Below are 14,329 nucleotides of genomic sequence, written 5' to 3'. Positions count from 1 at the left end.
AAAAAATAAAAAGATTAATGAAACTGTGGAGCTACAGAGGAAGAGTTGGAATAATCAAACAAAGTTTTCAAAGAGTCAGCACTGTAAGCCAAATGATCTCCAGTTGTACTGTAGTAATTAATGATTGTATTAAATATCTATAGTTCATTATGTCAAAAGGAGCAAAGATGAAATAATCACTCCATATAAATCCTTCCTGAAAGTAAAACTGGAACCTATTTTTTGCATTTTACTGTCAACGCTACACCCTGGAAATCATAAAGGATTAGCTACAATTAACAAAAGCAAGTCAATGTATATGGAACATTAAAAAGAATCATATTGGCTATTCTAAGTTATTTTGAAGAAGGAAGGTTATACTTACTCAGCCTTCCCTCTGTTGCAAAGCCTTAAAACCCAATTCCCAATAAATTTTACAAATAGGCATCCGGATCAGATATCCTTACCTTGAACGTTGAACATTACGAGGGGAACCAGGCTCATGCCCATGTTTGTCAGCAGTAGGAGTCTGTTGAGATACTTGCTGCTGTGCTGGTCCTTGTTTCACAACTGAAGCACTAGACTAAACGAAAGCAAATATACACCATTACCTCCGACATAAATACATTACATTCATTTGAGGGCACTTTAAATCAGTTAGTAATCTTTACAAACATCAACAGTGCACAAGATTGGCACAAACTGGTATTTATATACAAATTAGATGAAAATGCATAACCCATGTTATGGAAGTGTCCCTAATACACTACTTCTGCAAAACCCTCCAAATTCACTGGAAAGTTAAGCGAATCTCCTAGGCCAACCCTGTTTAGAACCCTGGTTACACTCAAGTTCACTCCACTGCCAGGCAAAGATGTTGAAATGCTTGATACTTGTCTTCTGAAGCTGGGATTTCATTCCAATTTCCATTGGAGATAAGAAAACCAAATGGACAAAGGAAAAATAAAATAAAAAATGTACTCAAATTTTCCATGAAAATAATGCAACATACCCACTGATTCTTGGCATTCCTAGCCCATGACTACTCAAGGCAGCAAAGGAACATCTGAGATGGTATCGAGAACTTTGAATCCATGCATCAAGTGAATCAAAAAGTCCTACAGAAATGACAGAAGGATTGCACCACCTCACAAGCAACACATGCATCCTGCAGGCACACCTTACCCCTTATCTGGAACACTGACCACATCAGTTCCTCAGTCACCTCAGAAACCACAAAGCCTGAGTAGGGCAAGTCATCTAGGGGCTGCTAAATAGGAAACATATTGACTTTTTCTTCTCTTTCTAGGGTCAGCTCCTATACTTAGGCATTGATTCACTGATAACAAATTTCCTCAGAGATACCATTCAGTTACCTGGACATTAGTTTACTACACTCCAGTGTGGTGTTTGGCAGTACATTGCTTCTTCTTCAATTGTTTCAATATTTGTTTGATACGATGTACATGTACTGTAGATGTGCTGACATTTTCTTTTCAAAAGTGCAAAGGAAAACTACTTTTGATTTGGCTGTTAGGATAAATTATCCTCTAGATTTTAAATTAAGTGTTGAGGAAAGAGGGATACACAAATCAAAAAACAGAAGGTATGAGCATTTCCAGTTCCATGCTAAGATATTTCATAAATTTCTTAGGTGTGATGGCAAAAACAATCAGCACGTGCATAAACTGAATATACAAACAGTTCTTCATCTCTTAAACTTGAACAATTTCAAATATCATGAATTGCATAATTTCAACTGAACTGCAAATCAACTATAGTTTAAAATTAATTACAGTTGACAAGGCTATGAAAATCTAGTAGTTTGTATCTAACTTCAGCAATTTATAAAACCACATATTCAGCAGCTAAATCAGATATTAACTAGAATTACGTACCTTTGGCTGAGACGTCACAGGAGGCGTACTCATCAGCGGTTTAAGAGGAACTGGGTTAGTCTGTGGTGTACTAATCCTAGGAGACACATATGACCTTGGGGATGATGCATCTGATGCCAATGACATCGGAGACTGATTAGATTGAGGGGCTGCGTTTTAAAAAAAGTTTAAAATAATCTAGTGTTTTCCATCAAAAGATCATATTAAATTTTCAAAAAAGTCAACATTTTTCAAAATACACTTAAGCAATGCTGTCCAAACTACCAAATTTCTGTAAGAATACTTTTGTTAAGAGAAAGGAGAACTCCATATGAAATATGCACATCTATTAAGCAATCTTTAAAATAGAATTTTCAATGCATTCCACTGCCATAGGAAAGTTGTAATACAACCTTCTTCACTCACTATAAATTCTGGGTGGGTGCCTTTGCAGTTTTTTCCCCCAGATAGTACTCATATGGAAGATGAACAGATGTCATTAAAATTGGCCCCCTTGTATTTATCTGTTTAGACAGTTTAAGATTCAATACAATCAACAAACTTCATTACAAAAAAAATCCAAAAAAGGGAGGTTAAAGAAAAATAAGAAGTGTCATTCCCTAAGCAATTCATTTATTTGGAATAACTGGCCCTGATATTTTCCTTACTAGCAATTCATCCCCCCACAGAAAGGAGAGAAAAGAGGCAGAGGGGAAAATTTGTCTAAACTGTGTCATCTGCCTGAGAAATGGCTTTCCTGTTCTCACCTGTAGGAACTTACGCAGCAGATTGAAAAGCTGAAAAGTCATATAGTTTGGAAAAAAAAACACCTTGGTATAACTTCTCAATTATTTAGCATGAAATTTTAGAGTATACATAAAATGTCCATTTATAAAGCAAAGATAAATAATTTCTGATCCTTCCATCAAACAAGCCAATTGATATTTGCAAAAAAAAAAGCCTGTTTACTTAAGATTGCTATAGTAGTAGATACAATGTCAGAGCTGCCAATTCTGCCATAAATTCCTGTGAACATATCCTAACTTTCACAAAATTTAATTCAAATAATGAAAAGGGTCAAATACTGGAGTAGGAAAGGGACAAAGACTATCGCATTCGGAAGTTGCAGATGATGCAGACACATGATCAGGCTTGGAACAGTGAAATACATAGCATATTAAGCCAAAAGAGACTTGTTCAGACTGGCGTCATGGATAGTGAAACCAGGGTAGACCAAAGGGTCTGTATATAGGTACATCATAGGTATACTTGTGGGATCTTGTTTCATCATATTGCCACCAGAGGGAACTCTATTTCATTAAAATTAAACGGGCGTACACAAATACTTCAATCTTGCAATATTCTTAACAATTCTCAACTTACAACCAAATTCGAAACATTTAAACAAATTAGTGAAAATTAAGCAGAACAGTCAAATTATTTTCAGAAGGCCTTTAACAAGGTGCCACCCATGAGGTTGCTAAACAAGCTAAGAAACCATTCCAGGAAGATACTAGCACATACAGAAGACTGGTTGAAAGCGAAGACTGGGAATAAAAGGGGGCTTTTCTGGTTGAATGTATGTGAATAATGGTGTCCTGCAGGGGTTGGTATTGGTCTGCTAATTTTCACCTCATATGTCAATGATTTGGATGATGATGTAATTGATGGCTTAGTGGCCAAGTCTGCAGATACAGAGACAGGTACAGATGAGGAAACGTGGAGTCTACAGAAGAATTTGGCCAGATTAGGAGAATGGGCAAAGGCGTATTAGGTGGTAAACAGTTATGGGAAGTGTATGGTAATGTACTGTGGTAGAAGAAATAAAACACGGACTATTTTCTAAACAGGGAGAAAATTGGAAAAGGATCTGTTGCTTTTCTGGCATAAATGACGAATAAACTCTTCTCGGGCTTCCAGCCAGGTACAATTATCAATTTATATTTGTGGACTAGACATGCCCAGGTATCATCCTTGATGAAGATGGCGAGTTTGTCATTAAAACATTGGTTAAAATCAATACTTGTACCCAGCTAGAAGCCCAAGAAGGATTTAGGGAGCAAATTCATAAATCAAAGGTGCAAAGTGACTTAGGAGTCTAAGTGCAAAATTCCCTAAGTTAACTTGCAGATTAGTCAGTATTAAGGTAGGCAAATGCAATGCTAGCGTTCATTTCGAAAGGACTCGAATATAAAGATGTAATGCTGTGGCTTTATAAGACATTAGTAAGACCCCATTTACAGTATTGTGAAGAGTTCTGGGCCCCATATCTAAGAAAGGATGTGCTGGTATTGGAAAGGATCCAGGAGTTTCATGAAAATGATCCTGGGAATTAAAGAGTTAACGTATGGGGATACTGTACTCGCAGGAGTTTAGAAGAATGGAGGAGATCTCACTCAAGCCTACTAAATATTGAAAGGCCTAGAGAGAGTGGATATGCAGAGGCCATTTCCTATAGTGGGAGAGTCTAGGACCAGAGAGCACAGCCTCAGAATGGAGGGGACATCTTTTTAGTAAAGACAAGGAGGAATTTCTTAAGGCAGAGGGTGGTGAAACTGAGGTTACATCCACACTAGACTGGATAATTTTGAAAACGCCAGTTTCACGTAAAAACGATAGGCGTCCACACTATGCGTTTTTAAAAATATCTCTGTCCACATTGAAACAGAGATATCGGTGAATCTCCTCCTCCTGCGCATGCGCAGGACACATCTACTGAAAACAAGCAACATGTTTGGTGTCGAAATTTGCCGTAAAAGTGCGCATTTGTATAGTTACAGACTAGAAAAACTTAAAATGATGGACAGATGTTGGCTCTCACGTGGGAGAACTTAAAACTAAAAAAAAAACAAATACTGGAGCATACGGTGGCAACCGACAGAGAGTTCACGGACAGATTGACCCTGCTGACGACGAACATTGAAAAACTGACTAACTCTGTTGCATTAAAAAAAGCACCTTGTTAAATGTATAAAACATGTCTGCATCAGTCTTATCTTGTATTTCCATACAATGTTACATTAGGTTTTTATGCATCTATTGTCAGAGAAGTACTTCCATAAATGGGTAAACCACCTTCATACGAGCAAGGACAGAAAACAGGGCAGTGAGTATACTTATTTATTCAGCAAGTTATAGGTCAAAGTATTTGGTGAGTACATTTCTAACTCTTCTGGCTTCAGTCTCATTGCCGTCTGTTCTGAAATTGTTAGGTTGCGTTCAAGAAAACAATGAAATAGTGCGCTGCCGTCTCACAGCGTTTTTAGATTTCTCCGGTTACCCCGTCCACACTGCTCCGGCCAATCCGGCGCTTTCAAAAATACACACTTTGGAGAGCGTTTCTGGAAAGCTCCGTTTTTGGGGGACGAAAACGCCGTTTTAGTATAGAAGGAGGGTAAAAACAAAGAGAAAAGGCTTTGGTTATGGATTTATCCGGTGTAATGTGGACGTAGCCTCAGGAATTCATTGCCATGGACAGCTGATGAGGTCAAGCATTTGGGTATATTTAGAACTGAGTTCGTTAGGTTCTAATTAGTAAGGGCGTCAGGGGTTGAGAAGGAAAATAAATTAGCCATGATCAAATGGGAGAGCAGACTCCATGAGCCGAATGGCTTATTTCTTACGGTCTTATTAGTAAATTTGTGCAAGAAATGTAGAAAATAACTTTAATATATATTGAAAATTATAGACACAAATTTGATGCTGAACAAGTAGGTATTTGTGTTTTCCTCGGCTATACAATTAGCTCAAAGTTTATGCAATCCACAAAAATGTTCAGTGTAGTTATCTAAAATATACATTCTGCACATGTAGCACTTCTGTAATTTTGAGCAGTGTGAAAACTGGTCCAATCACAGAATGAAACAAAAAAAAGGTTATTCTTTTTGGGCAAAGAAACAGCAAAAATATATTCAAAAGCAATTTCTTGGATATACACAAAGAAACTGACAGTACTTCTGTATAGTTAGCAAATAGTTGTTTATTTTCTCCTTAAAATCACTTTCCATTAATTGAAAACCAGTTGTATTAAACAGCTACAATTTTAAAAATCCAAAGGATGTCAGGAAATTTAAATATTCTAGATAACATTGTAAATATGACCACTTGAACTGGTTAATTGATATATAATTAAATGAGTTGTTTAGAGATGAAAAAAAGACTATCAGAATTTACACCCAAAGCAAACTAAGCCTGGCAATAAAAAAAACAGAATTAAGACTGAACAATGGATCATAGACTGGACATTTTACAAGTTACAAAGGCAAATCAAAAAGGTTTGATTCACTGCTACGTGTCAGCAAATTTTAAAAATCAGAGTATGAAGAATACCTGTGAATCAATTATAAGCTTGCTTCAATGAGATTTGCCAATCAAATAGTCAACACACATTCATAAATATTTCAAACATAACTGCATCTGTTATGCTTTGTTCCATAATTACCAGTTTGTTAACTTGCCCAGTTTTATCAAAATCAGCTTTACAATAGAGCAGCTTAACTTTTAAAAAGCATTAGGTAAAGCAATAAAAACAGACAACATGGAAGATAATTAATCACATCATGTAGAGTAGTGCATTAAAAGACATAGAAAATGAGCTTGTGACAGTGGCTCAGAGTTGTTACAAACATTAAACTGTTTTTAAAACTCACATCACATTGGGAAGAATTCCCAAAGAAAGAATGAAAATTAGGGCCAACTGTCCTTTATTATAAGACCATAATATATAGGAGCAGAATTAGGCCATTTGGCCTATCGAGTCTGCCAGGCCATTTCATCAGGGCTGATCCATTTTTCCTCATCAGACCCATCTCCCGGCTTCGCCCCATTTCCCTTCATGAACTGACCAATCAATAATCTATCAACCTCTTCCTTAAATATACCCAATGACTCCACAGCCACCTATGGCAACGAATTTCACAGATTCACTGCTCTCTGGCTAAAAAAAAATCCTCCTCATCTCATTCTAAAAGGACACCCCCTATTCTGAAGCTGTGTCCTCTGGTCTTAGATGCACCCACCACAGGAAACATTCTCTCCACATCCACTCTTGCAAGACCTTTCAACATTCAATAGGTTTCAATGAGGTTGCCCTCATTCTTCTGAATTCCAGTGAGTAGAGGCCCAGAGCCAAACACACTTCAAAAGACAAGTTTTTCAATTGCGGAATCATTTTCATTAACGTCCTTTGAACCTTCACCAATGTGAGCATATCCTTTCTTAGATGAGGGGCCCACAACATTCCAAGGAGGAACTTAGCAGGCCAGACAGCATCTATGGAAAAGAGCAAACAGTTGATGTTACAGGTCAAAACACTTCATCAGACCTGATGAAGGACCTCAGCCTGTAAAGTTGACTGTTTACTCTTTTCCATAGGTAGTGCTTGGCCTGCTGAGTTTCTCCAGCATTTTGTGTGTTGCTTTGGATTTCCAGTATCTGCAGATTTTCTCGTGTTTGTGATAATACTCCAAGTGAGGCCTCACCACCGCTTAATAAAACCTCAACATTACATCCTTGCTTTTATATTTTAGTCCTCTTGAAACATATACCAACATGACATTTGCCTTCTTCACCACCAACTCAATCTGCAAATTAATCTTTAGGAACCCTGCACGAGGACTACCAAGTCTGTTTTCTCCTGAGATTTTTGAATTTTCTCCCCATTTATAAAATAGTCTACCTTTTACTTCGACCAAGATCATATAGTTCACAACACTGCATTCCATCTGCCAATTCCTTGCCCATTCTCCTAATGTCTTTTTATAGCTTCTCAACTTCCTCCAAACTACCTGTCCCTCCACCTAACTTTGCATTATCTGCAAACTTGGTCACAAAGCCTTCAATTCTGTCATCCAAGCCACTGACATATAAAGTAAAAAGAAGCAGTTCCAACACAGACTCCTGTGGAACACCACTACTCACTGGCAGCCAACCAGAAAAGGGTCCCTTTATTCCCACTTTGTCTCCTGCCAATCAACCAATGCTTTGTCCATGCTAGTATCTTTCCTGTAATATCATGGGCATGTAGTTTGTTAAGCAGCCCCATGCGTGGCATCTTTTCAAAGGCCTTCAGAAAATCCACGAACACAACACCCGATTTTCCTTTATCTATCCTGCTTGTTATTTCTTCAAAGAATTCCAACAGATTTTTCCAGAAAGGTTTTCCATTAAGGAAACTATGCTGACTTCGGCCCATTTTATAATGTTTCTTTAAGTACCCCAAAACCACATTCTTAACTATCGACTCTCAACACCTTCCCAACCACTAAGGTCAGCCTAACTGGCCTATAATTTCCTTTCTTCTGCCTCACTCCCTTCTTGAATGGTGAAGTGATATTTGTAATTTTCCAGGGCTCTGGAACCATGTCAGAATCAATTGATTCTTGAAAGATCATTACTAATGCCTCTACAATCTCTTCAGTCACTTCTTTCAGAACATTGGGGCATTTACCATCTGGTCCAGATGACTTATCTGCCTGCAGAATTTAGTTTCCCATGAACCTTCCCCCTGGGAACGGCAACTTCACATACTTCTGCTTCCTGAAACTCTTGAACTTCCAGCTTACTGCTAGTATCTTCCACAGTGAAGACTGATGCAAAACAGTTCATCTGCCATTTCCTTGTCCCCCACTACTATCTCTCCATCATCATTTTTCATTGGTCCACTACCTACTCTCGTGTCTTATTTACACTTTGTGTATCTGAAGAAACTTTTAGTATCCTCTTTAACATTATTGGCCTGCTCATCTTCTTAATGCATCTTCTCATTCTTTATAGGTGCCTTCTGTTGGTTTTAAAAAGCTTCCAATACTCTAACTTCCCACTGAACTTTGCTCTATTTTATGCCCTCTTTTTGGCTCTTGTTAGTCAAGGTTGCGTTATCCTGCCTTTAGAATAGTTCTTCCTCTTTGGAATATATATATATATATCCTGTGCCTTCCCAGAAATTTTAGCCATTGCTGCTATGCTATGATCCCTGCCAGTGCACTTTTCAAAAAATTTTTGACCAGCTCCTCTCTCATGCCTCTGTAATTCCCTTCATTCCACTGTAAGACTGATATATCCAACTTTAGCTTCTTCTTTTCAAACTGCAGGGTGAATTCTATCATATTATGATCACTCCCTCCCCTAAGGGTTCCTTTACCTTAAGCTATCTAATCAAATCCGGTTCATAAGACAACACCCAATCTAGAATAGGTGATCCCTGGTGGGCTCATCAACGAGCTGCTCTAAAAAGCCATTTCATAGAGTGATCTAGGAATAATGGTGCATAGTTCCCTGAAGGTGGAATATCATGTGGATAGGGTGGTGAAGAAAGCTTTTGGTATGCTGGCCATTATAAATCAGAGCACTGAGTATAGGAGTTGGGATGTAATGTTAAAATTGTACAAGGCATCGGTAAGGCCAAATTTGGAGTATGTGTACAGTTCTGGTCACCGAATTATAGGAAAGATGTCAACAAAATTGAGAGAGTACAGAGAAGATTTACTAGAATGCCACCTGGGTTTCAGCACCTAAGTTACAGAGAAAGGTTGAACAAGTTAGGTCTTTATTCTTTGGAGCATAGAAGGTTGAGGGGAAACTTGATAGAGGTATTTAAAATTATGAGGGGGTAGATAGAGTTGATGTGGATAGGCTTTTTCCATTGAGAGTAGGGGAGATTCAAACAAGAGGATACGAGTTGAGAGTTAAGGGGCAAAAGTTTAGAGGTAACACGAGGGGGAATTTCTTTACTCAGAGAGTTGTAGCTGTGTGGAACGAGCTTCCAGTAGAAGTGGTATTAGTAGAAGTGAAGTAGAAGTAGAAGTGGTAGGGAGGATTACAAATACCTGGGGATACGAATGGACAAAAACTGGACTGGTCAAAGAACACTGAGGTTGTCTACAAGAAGGGTCAGAGCCGTCTCTATTTCCTGAGGAGACTGAGGTCCTTTAACATCTGCCGGACGATGCTGAGGATGTTCTATGAGTCTGTGGTGGCCAGTGCTATCATGTTTGCTGTTGTGTGCTGGGGCAGCAGGCTGAGGGTAGCAGACACCAACAGAATCAACAAACTCATTCGTAAGGCCAGTAATGTTGTTGGGGGTGGAACTGGACTCTCTGACGGTGGTGTCTGAAAAGAGGATGCTGTCCAAGTAGCATGCCATCTTGGACAATGTCTCCCATCCACTCCATAATGTACTGGTTAGGCACAGGAGTACATTCAGCCAGAGACTCATTCCACCAAGATGTAACACTGAGCGTCATAGGAAGTCATTCCTGCCAGTGGCCATCAAACTTTCCAACTCCTCCCTCGGAGTGTCAGACACCCTGAGCCAATAGGCTAGTCCTGGACTTATTTCCATTTGGCATGATTAACTTATTATTATTTAATTATTTATGGTTTTATATTGCTATATTTCTTCACTATTCTTGGTTGGTGCGGCTGTAACGAAACCCAATTTCCCTCAGGGTCAATAAAGTATGTCTGTTTGGTAGAGGTAGGTTGGGTATTGTCATTAAAAAAAAAGGAGGGTTATGGGCTGAGTGCAGGTTGGTGGGACTAGGTGAGTGTAAGCTTTCGGCACAGACTAGAAGGGCCGAGATGGCCTGTTTCCGTGCTGTAATTGTTATATGGTTATGACTATTCTAGAAATTCCCCCTCTTGGATCCCGCACCAACCTGATTTTCCTGATCAACCTGCATATTGAAATCCCCCATAACTATTGTAACATTGCCTTTCTGGCCTGCATTTTCTATCTCCCATTGTAATTTGTAGACTACTATGGTAACAAGGAAGATGCAACATCTGGATCAACTGCCAACTATTAGCTAAACTTAACCTCTGTGAAAAATACCAATATTTTGCAACCAAATTAAATTTTCCAATCTCTACTGCAAGTTTACCAGCAATGTGCACAATCAAATCCAGAATTTCAGTTTCAGGATGATTTATCCTGAACTATCAACAATCTGTATTTCTTTAATTATTTTAAGTGGACAAAGTGAATAGTGATAGCTGCAAAGGAATCACTCTTAAAAAATTTATCTTAAAGGAAGGTAATGAATACCTTGATTTCATCGTAACGACCCAAGTATGGTTTAATTCTTTAGTCTGGATTTTGCAGAGGAAAACAGAAGTAAAATACATAATCTGGAGATTCATTTAGCTGTTGTATAGTTGATGTGAAAATTATCTTTCCTAATTACATCAGGAATTTGACCCCTTTCCCAATAATGGAACAATTCAGTTTGATGAGAACATAAACTAAAATGTAGAAAAATCACTATTTCCAATGGTGGTAGTTCAAAAGTTGGCAGTGGCTGGTAGCAGTCACAGCAGCAATACATTTTATTAGAGAATAATGGCAATAGAGCATTTGTTTAATTCTTACCCTGAGAAGACAACTGTGCAGCTTGGGAAAGGAGAGTTGTTATGCTTAAAGCTGATGGTCCAGTTGTGAGGAGCTTATGAAGCATCGATTGCAAAGAAGCTTGTGTGACAGCAGCTGTAAGGACTGCAAGACAAAAAGATGCTTTCTTAAACTTGTTCCACCCAACAGTTACAGTTAAACTAATTGTTATAGATTATATAAAACAAGATTCCTTCAACTACATTATGCCTGCTTGGGCTTCAACCCAGTAAATCCAGCAAATAAGCAAGTCTGTCCCAACATAAAAATCACTTTAAGCCCCATTCAAAATCATTTTGAATGTCCACTGTGATTATTCCTTCAGGCACAAATATATTTAGAAAGAAAATTTATCAAATTATATATTGAACCTTGACATATGAAAAGAAATCAACTAACAAAATGAAAAAGCAGACTTAGACAAATGTCACAGGTAGATAGGGTTGTAAAGAGAGCTTTTAGCACATTGGCCTTTATAAATCAAAGTACTGAGTATAAGAGTTGGAAAGTTATGGTGAGGTTGTACAAGACACTGAGGCCCCATGTGCCACTTAGGCACTAAGGGTTCAGACGTATAAGACACCGGTGGGGCCGAATTTGGAGTATTGTGTGCAGTTTTGGTCACCTAATTACAGGAAGGATATTAATAAGGTTGAAAGAGTGCAGAGAAGGTTTACAAGGATGTTGCCGGGACTTGAGAAACTGAGTTACAGAGAAAGGTTGAAGAGGTTAGGACATTATTCCCTGGAGCATAGAAGAATGAGGTATTTGATAGAGGTATATAAAATTATGATGGGTATAGATAGAGTGAATGCAAGCAGGCTTTTTCCACTGAGGCAAGTGGAGAAAAAAACCAGAGGACATGGGTTAAGGGTGAAAAAGAAAAAGTTTAAAGGCAACATTAGGGGGAGCTTCTTCACACAGAGTAGTGGGAGTGTGGCATGAGCTGCCAGTTGAAGCAGTGAATGCAGGCTCACTTTTAACATTAATGAAAAACTTGAGACAGGTACATGGATGAGAGGGGTATGGAGGGATATGGTCTAGGTGCAGGTCAGTGGGACTAGGCAGAAAAATGGTTCGGCATAGCCAAGAAGGGCCAAAAGGCCTGTTTCTGTGCTGTATGGTTCTATAAGCAGTCAACTTGATTACCATACATTCAAGAAATATATCCTTGGACCCATTTCTAATCTTTTATAATGTGGCAAATATAATTCAAAGAGGAATAAGGATGCAAATATAATAGTTACTAGACAAAAATGGAGTATTGTGTGCAGTTTTGGTCACCTAATTACAGGAAGGATATTAATAAGGTTGAAAGAGTGCAGAGAAGGTTTACAAGGATGTTGCCGGGACTTGAGAAACTGAGTTACAGAGAAAGGTTGAAGAGGTTAGGACATTATTCCCTGGAGCATAGAAGAATGAGGTATTTGATAGAGGTATATAAAATATCCTAGACATATCCATTAAGGCTGTAATACATATAAACTAATGAATATATATCATTCATTGAAAAACACATATTAAACAGCAGTCACAATTTTGGAAATAACAGGCTTTAATTCAGGCAAATGGCTTAATAATTCAGCAATTAATTATAATTCAATACGCTTAAATTTACGAACAACTTTTATTCAAGTTCATTGAGGATTTGTAAGTTCATTGAACTGTTACAATACTCAAAAGTGGTTTGAGAACCAAAGCTGGCAACTAAACTGCTAACTGGAAAATGTTTTACCAAAGAAGAGTTACCCAGTGGAGTTGACTATATTTGCTCTGGAATTTGCAAACCTTGAGATAGTACACAAGTGTCAAAATGTAAAAGGATCCTATTTTAAAACATCCTGCTGTAATGGGTAATTAGTTCATTTGAATGGCACAATGAAGCCATGGTATCGTAGCCGCTAACGCAATGCTATTACAGCTCAGGATGCAATTCCAATGTCCACTATAAGAAAGTTTGTAAGCTCTTCACGTGTGAATGTGGGTTTCCTTCGGGTGCTGTGGTTTCCTACCACAGTCCAAAGACATAGCAGTTAGTAGATTAATTGGTCATTGTACATTGCCCTGTGATTAGGTTAGGGTAACATCAATGGGTTGCAGGGTGGCACGGCTCAGTGGGCCTGAAAGGCCTGTTCCGCACTGCCTCTCTAAATAAGTAAGCAAACAAGGTATATGGTGAAATCAAATCCTTATAAAGAAGTGACATAGGATCAGAAGATGTAGATGCCTTCTCGGTAGATTTAAGAAACTAAGGTAAGAAGACTTGATAGGAGTCATATATAGGCCTTCGAACAGTAGCCAGGATGTGAAGTACAACAGAAGTATCAGTATTACAGTGGAGTAAAGGGAATTATAGACACACGAGAGAAAAGCTGACCAAAGTTGATTGAGATACATCTATCCTATGACTTCCAAATTGGCCCCAGAATCTCCAGCCACTACTGTTCTGCCGCGAACCCTGCTTGTGTCCCCACCCAAAGATGAAGAAGTGTTCTAAAGGCAGGGTGATGTAAGGGAAGTCAAAGGCAGCATAAATGCAAAAGCGAGGGCATATAATATAGCAAATTAGTGGGAAGTTAGAGGATTGGTAAGACTTTAAAAACCAATAGAAGGCAATGAAAAAAGCCAAAAAAGAGAGAAGAGGAATTATGAAAGTAAACTAACAAATAATATGAAAGAGGATACCAAAGGTTTTTTCAGATAAAGAGTAAGAGAGGGGAGAGTGAACATAGGACCACTGTAAAACAATGCTGAAGCAGTAGTAATAGGGGAACAAAGAAATGCACAATCTTAATAAGTAACAAACAAAAGAAAATCTGCAGATGCTGGAAATCCAAGCAACACACACAAAATGCTGGAGGCCAAACTTACAGTAATGGCTGCCCCCCCCCCCCCCCCCCACCGTTCCGCATCCTTTTTTCCCTCTCTCGCCTTATCTCCTTGCCTGTCCCTCACTCCCTCTGATGCTCTACCCACTTTTCCTTTCTTCCATAGCCTTTTGTCCTCACCTATTAGATTTCATCTTCTCCAGTCTTGTATCATTTTCACCAACCAACTCCCCAGCTCTTTACTTCACCCCTCCCAC

General features: G+C 38.6%; 1 protein-coding gene across 2 annotated transcripts in view; it reads right to left on the bottom strand.

Annotated features, from left to right (window-relative positions):
* waca (WW domain containing adaptor with coiled-coil a) overlaps window positions 1-14,329 on the bottom strand; it is a 113,330-nt gene that overhangs the window by 18,905 nt on the left and 80,096 nt on the right. For both annotated transcript variants that reach the window (XM_073054738.1, XM_073054737.1), the window contains 3 exons: window positions 11,227-11,349; window positions 1,878-2,026; window positions 447-562 (listed from right to left, as the gene is read on the bottom strand). In XM_073054738.1, coding sequence (XP_072910839.1) covers window positions 447-562; window positions 1,878-2,026; window positions 11,227-11,349 — 388 coding nt within the window. The remainder of the gene's footprint in view (window positions 1-446; window positions 563-1,877; window positions 2,027-11,226; window positions 11,350-14,329) is intronic.

The sequence above is a fragment of the Hemitrygon akajei genome, chromosome 8, assembly GCF_048418815.1.
Source record: "Hemitrygon akajei chromosome 8, sHemAka1.3, whole genome shotgun sequence".
NCBI lineage: Eukaryota > Metazoa > Chordata > Chondrichthyes > Myliobatiformes > Dasyatidae > Hemitrygon > Hemitrygon akajei.
The sequence above is the reverse complement of the archived record's forward strand: the minus strand, read 5'-3'. Positions and strand labels throughout refer to the sequence as shown.